Below are 6,720 nucleotides of genomic sequence, written 5' to 3' on the forward strand. Positions count from 1 at the left end.
TTCAGGTTTACACGTAGTTACAATTTGGAGTTAATGCTTTTGTCGCCTATTTCAGAGAAACTGATACCCAAAAAGCGACGAAAAGTCTTCTGTCAGATTATGCAGCACCTTTTGGAGAACCATGACATGTGGAAGAAGGTGATTGCTGAGGAGGCCCAAAGTCAAACAGAGGAGACAGAGTCCTCGTGCCTCAACAATGCCTCTGAGCCTATTCTGGCCATTCATGAAGAGGAAGAGGAGACAGGAAGCAAGGAGGAGCTGACAGAGGACAAGGAAGAAGAAACAGAAGGAGAGGAGGAGATGGGGCCAACAGAAGAGGAGCAAATAAAGGAACAGACTAAAGAGACTGACGAGACAATAGAGCACGAGACACTGGTCAGAAAAGACCAGGATACTGTAAATCAAGACACAGAAACTGTAGAAAAAGTGGGAGAGGCATTGCAGGAATGGGATGAGACCTCAGATGAACAGAGCAAGGGAGATGGAGAGTGAAAGAGGGACTTATAGTGTGTTAGAGTTGAGAGAATTGACAGAATGCTTTTGTTTCCAAACAAGACTCCTGATTAATGGTTGCCAGCACATCACTTAGACACAACACTGTAGATGCTTTAGGGGAACATGTGCCTAAAGGAAACAGGGTGGGAGAGATCTGAGTGTCTTGGGATGGGGTTTACTTCACCAGGTCCAAAACAGTAGGGGGTGGTACTAAAGGTCAGGGCATAGAATAGCATGAAATTTCATATATAAACGCATATAAATATATATAATTTTTTTTTTACATATTTCCTTGATCAGGTTTTTTTTGGTGGTGCCCACACTGCAACTTAGTGCTGAAGTGCCACTTAACCTCCATGACAGGGGTCTCAGTGACCTGCACTTTAGGCCATTCATTTCAATGAGCATTTTCTGAAGAGCCTAGTATCAAGTTGAGGAAGATGGATACTAGGACGGCGAGAAGTCCACCACCTTTTCTTTTAGTTGCCACTTGTTTGTCTGTGGAGGTAGGTAGCACATCCCCCGAGTTTGCCAGCTGCATTGCCACAATAGTGAATGTTCCAAGTGGGTGTCCTTGCTGCATTTTACACTGCTTTGTTTTGAATTACCAGTCAGCTTTTGTTTCTTGGTACCTTTTCCTTAGTTTCTGACCTGAATCCTGTTCCTCAGGAGAAATGACATTGTAAATATTGTGTAACCCTTTTGCTCTTTTTGTTTTCTGCCAGTGCACAATGGTGGGGGAAAGGAAATCACTTGTTTTTATACGCTAAACTGATTTAATCAAAGACCTCACTATTTTCTACAGGGAAATGTCTCACAAGATAGTTTAATACACACAGTTCTATTCATAGCACCTTGAAACTTATGGTTCTACTTCCCAGCTCTTTTTCAATTACATGTGTATGATTCTTTAGTGATGGAAGCAGTCTAACTGCTCAAATTGCTCGTTCATGGGCAAGCAAATGTCTAAACCGATCCCTTTCTGTCCCAAAGCATGCCTTCGATCCAACCCTCTTATTTGACTAGCACTTTTCTAACTGTAGAATCTTTGTCATTGTAAAGGTGCTTCTACATACTGGTATAGTTCCTCACTTCTCACACATGTGGTACATTTGCACCAAGACATTACTTGTAGCGATCTCTAATGAGTTATGGTAATCAAAAACAAAAAAATGCAACAAGATGTGCCTGGAGGCCAAAGAGCAAGTGAAGGGCTCTCACAGTCCCTGCAGTCGTACACTCTCTTTAAACAAGAAGGACCACTCATGCTCCAGCTGACCAAGTAGCAGCCATGTCCTAGAGGCAGTCTAGTCATGCACACAGGCATGTGAGCAGCTAAGAAATGCCCAATACAGCACCCCATGGGAGCTGCACACGCATGAGACATGGAGCCATGCACCACAAAGAGCCACAGCACCGATATGTGCTGCTTATACTGTCTTTGATGTGCAGGGAGAGGCAGATTGGTTCTGACTGCAGAACAGGGAGAGGTAACGTGTCTTCTACAGGCCTTATCTGCCCGTGCCCGATACTGCCGCAGCATAACTTTGAAGAGGAGCCAATTAAAAATGTGAGATTGGGAGGTGGGAATTGGGCGTTAGTCATATATGTCAGTTCAGTCCAGCGTTCACTCTTTTTTGAAATTTCAACTTCATTTGCAGCGCAGTGTAGGCCTCAGTAGCAGCGGCCAGCACAGCAGAATCCAAAAGAATCTAATGAATTATTCAAGCAATACTGACACGATCTGTAGAGTGATGTTGTTTTTTATGAATGCTATCATATTCTAAAGTGGGCCACAGCTTTTTTTTTTTCTATTTTTTTTTTCCTAAAACAATGCTGTTATGCGTGCCAAATATGACTTCAAAATGCTTCTTTAACTTCATTGAAAGTATGCAGCAGTGGAACTGTCTGAACGTCTGCTACATTTTTTGGGCTTTTAATGGGTCATGATTTTATTTGCTTTGTTTTGGAGGACTTTAATATTGGGAAATGGAAAACTATGACAATTAGGTCAGCGATGGCCTGCTGAACAGTCGTAGTTCAAACAGTACATCTGTGTGTGTCTGTGTGTGTGTGTGTGTGTGTGTGTGTGTGTGTGTGTGTGTGTGTGTGTGTGTGTGTGTGTGTGTGTGTGTGTGTGTGTGCGCGCATGTGAACATTAAAATAATAAGGCTTCAAATTTCTTGTAGATATAGCTATTTTAGTGCAAGGACAGTAGATTTGTGTGATCAGCAGGTACTGTCTCTAAGTGATCCATTCAAATCATGCTACTTTTCACCCCAATATCTGAGCAATATTCTCATATTCTATTCCATTCATATATGCTATCCTGTCAATTAACCATAGCTTTAAGAAACAGGGCCATCTTGCTTTAAGTACGTTTAGAAGCCATGAGTTTCTCAAGCCTGTTCAGTAGAATCAGTGCCTATTTCACATTTTAACCTTCACCCCTATTCCCCCAGTTCAGTGTCTGAGATGTAAACATAGTCATTCAGAGTGTGATGATGTGAAATGGTTCATTGTAGTGAGACTTACTGACTTGATTTTTACAGTGGTGGTGATAGTAAACAGGGCTCACTATGACCCTATGTCTACAACACAAATATAGCCATTTGTGACTATCCAAAACCACCAGCAAACCTACAGACAAGTTTTTTTGTGGACTGTCTACCACATAACACTGTGCATGCCCCCCCCCCCCCCCCCCCTAAACTTTAAAAACAATGTCTCAGGCATCAGGAAGTGTATTTGTAACACTTCGCATTTCTTTAGCATTCTGAGGATTCACATCAAACCACTCTGAATTACTTTGTTGACACTTTAACAATATAATTAAGCCGGAAAAACAAAGAAATCAGAAACAGGAGTGGAATTTTCTCCTTAACATAATAGCCAAGACCCCTTTTTTCCATTATATATCTACCACTTTGTACTAGAGCATCAAAAGAAACTTGACAAAACTGGGGAAATCAGACGGTCTAATAGGGCGCTGAAAAAAGTCTGGCCACAACAGTTTAATCCATGGCTTCGTCATGTGATTAGACAGAGACAGATAGTGTTTATGTTGCCATCACACAGCTGTGTTGTACTGCATGCACCTCTCTTTCTGATGGCCCTCCTCCCACTGTTTGGCCTTCAGTTTAATTAGAACAGTCAAGCTTCTCTCTGGTATTTCTGTTCTGTCGTTATGTGCATCATACAGAACATCCTGGCACATTTCTTTCTGATTTGCTGTATATTTTGCTTGTTTTAATCATTCTGCAGACAAGTGTACATTCCACAACACAAACATAGGGGGGTAAAGGCATTTCAGGGTGTTTTGTGAGCCTCCAAGCCCTACTGTATTGTTATGTGTTCCAGAGATGTGCAATAGCTCGCTCACTCAGGCACTGGGGTAAAATTAAACAAATGCACCATATTCATCCATCAGGACCTCTTTGCATTCCAAGTCACAACAGTCAGTTTGGGTAGAGAGGTATTGTCAGGCGCATCAGCGGAGTTGTAGAATACGAATACGCCTTTCACAAAAAGTATAGTTCTTCCTTCGTTGTCATTCTTAATCTATATTTTCTTCATATTCCTGTTCCTAGCTGGTTTGGCCTATGTCACTCTGTAGCTATTGCCAGCCCGTATGTCTTAACCTATATGCATCTGCTAACTGTAGTCACTGGGCACTCTTTTCTTTCACCAAAAGTAACAAACAAGCTTTACACCTCTCTCAAAATGAGAAATGAGACTTGTACTTTTTTATATGTAGTGGGCACCTCACTGACTAAATAATTATTTTTCTTCTCACTAGTATGTTGCACTTAATACATATAGCAATACCTATAGAAAGGGGAGCTGTGTAATTCACCAGTATTCATTAAGTGAAATACTCATTTTATTGCTGGTTATGGTTCCATTTTGTACAAAACAATATGCTGTACAGGTATAAAGGGAGGAGGCCGAAAAGGAAAAAAATGACAAATGTCTTTTGGATAAACTTTATTTATTTTTACTGTTTTGTAATTTAGACACTAAACTGTAGCTCCTTCTATGGCCAGAAATGCTGGAAGTGCCTCTTGGTATAATGTATTATACAGTAAATATATATTATTAGAACTTGTCACAAGCTGAAATTGTGGATGTTGTAATGTGAATACAGTTTAATAACGTGTTAAATGCTGTGGTATTCTGTGTTTTCTGTCTTTTTATTTTGGGTTTACAAAAACGTTTTGCATGCAGTGTCCAGAGACACTGCACCACTGGTTTACAGGTAACAACTTTGTGATGGGAGGAAGAACCAAAACAAGAACATAAGTTGTGGTTGAGTTGGGTTGTGTAGGTCCATGCAAGCCTAACTTTACACAGTGGAACTTACATGCAACTTCAGTTGCTTGAAACCTACATGAAAACAAGTTGCACTTCAGTTGCTTAATGTAAGGCATCCTTCAACTCATTAGAACCTTCGCCACAACAGTGAGTTAAGCAAGCTCCTCAACTTCAAGAAACAACCAATCAGTACACTTATTGCGAGTCAAACAATATCATTGCAAATGATTGATTTTATGGGATTAATGGATATGAAAACAAAAGATGGTTTATTGGACTGTTGAAGGGAAAGTTGGTCATTTTTCTTTTTGTCAGCTAATGCTAACAGTTGTTTAAACAGCTGCTTGTGCTGCCATGTATTCTTCTTCATCATCCTGCTGTTATCTCTAGATTCATTTTCTCCTCTTGATGACCCCTAATTTTACATAGAGCTCACTTTCAAAGCAGGTCAGAATAATTTGAAAAAGCCAGCCTGAAACTTTAATTGCAACATAACTTCCATGCAACTTGACAGTTGCACGAAGCAATTTCAAAACAAAGCCGCATGCAATACATTTGATTGCTCCACTAGTTAGCCGAATTAGCATCAGCAAATTAGCATTTTAAGACACTGCATTGTTCTTCTGTATTGTCACCAACTATGTATTGTTTACACATTTGCAGCCTTGTTATCATCTTTATATTTTTTCAAGCTGTCATTGCTGTTCTTTATTCTTTATCTGTCTTTAATCCATCTCTGTAGGGTTCTTTACTTTAAATGTTTTTTTTGGCTGTTGTTGTTTTGCATGTTAAGCCTTAGAACATGAATGTTTAAGTAGTCATTACATTTATAGTCTACTTGATGTCTTGCTCATCCTGTCTTAGAAGCACAAGTTCATCGAGAAGCACATCTTGGTCGTCTCTTTGCTAATAATTTATAATTCTCATCATTCACATCCCAAATGAATCAGAGTTCTGTGTGCATCAAAAATGAGAAAATGAATCTAGCTACATAGATAACAGCAGATTCACAAAAATAATCAGTGGCACAAGTAGCTGTTTAAATGACTTGTAGCGGTAGCTGGCTGGTTGAAACACTACCAACCTTAAGTGAGTTGAGAGAATTCTCATTTTCAACAAGCCAATAAATCTTCTGCTTTATTTTATTCCCTGTTGGTACTGTATTTAATCATTTGAAAGGATGTCATTCACTGTGATCATGAGATGTATTACTGCTGTTTTGATTGGCTGTTTCATGGAACTTGCATTTCAAATGAGTTGCAGGATGAATTATGCAATTTTGAGTTTCATGTAGGTTTCAAAATAAAATTGCATGTAATGTACTGTGCATGCTGTGTGGTTAATAGGGTCATGATAGTGTACTTGTATTATCTTGATACAAGTAGGATACACAAGCTTTTGCCCCTATTCATTCCTATGGGACAAAAATTGTCATTTAGAACAAAACAACCAGTGAAAAAGCTGTATAAAAGCACACCATTCATAAAAAGACCCAACTTTCTGGCCAGCCTAAGATTGAAAATATCCTGACTAAAAAGTAACAAAAATGTAATATTTTGTGAAGAGCTTTTATGAATATGATATGTGCTGACGGTTTTGGAAAACTGCAGTACAGCATGAACTTTACCATTTTGTTGCAAGAAATGCATGTTTTCTAGAATTCCCCACTTTATATCATGTTTTCTAGGCTTATGCAAAAGCATAGTTTTATGAATCAAGAGACTGAAATGAAGAGATTTGATTTTTGAGTCCATTTGTAGAATCTGTAAAAATCTTCAATTACCCAGTTGTCACAGCAATACACCCATTTTAGTATATGTTCAGCTAATGTATTATGATTATTTTTCACATTGGTTCTTGAAGAATGGAGAAAACGTTTATGTAAGTGGATTATGAGTGGGACTTGAGGGA

General features: G+C 39.2%; 1 protein-coding gene across 2 annotated transcripts in view; it reads left to right on the forward strand.

The window, feature by feature from the left end:
* pde3a (phosphodiesterase 3A, cGMP-inhibited) overlaps nucleotides 1-4,659 on the forward strand; it is a 111,498-nt gene extending 106,839 nt beyond the window's left edge. For both annotated transcript variants that reach the window (XM_017710635.2, XM_017710636.2), the window contains one exon: nucleotides 56-4,659. In XM_017710635.2, coding sequence (XP_017566124.2) covers nucleotides 56-492 — 437 coding nt within the window. In that variant the 3' untranslated portion in view covers nucleotides 493-4,659. The remainder of the gene's footprint in view (nucleotides 1-55) is intronic.
* The last annotated feature ends 2,061 nt before the right edge of the window (nucleotides 4,660-6,720 follow it).

Source organism: Pygocentrus nattereri, chromosome 1, assembly GCF_015220715.1.
Source record: "Pygocentrus nattereri isolate fPygNat1 chromosome 1, fPygNat1.pri, whole genome shotgun sequence".
NCBI classification, from domain to species: Eukaryota; Metazoa; Chordata; class Actinopteri; order Characiformes; family Serrasalmidae; genus Pygocentrus; species Pygocentrus nattereri.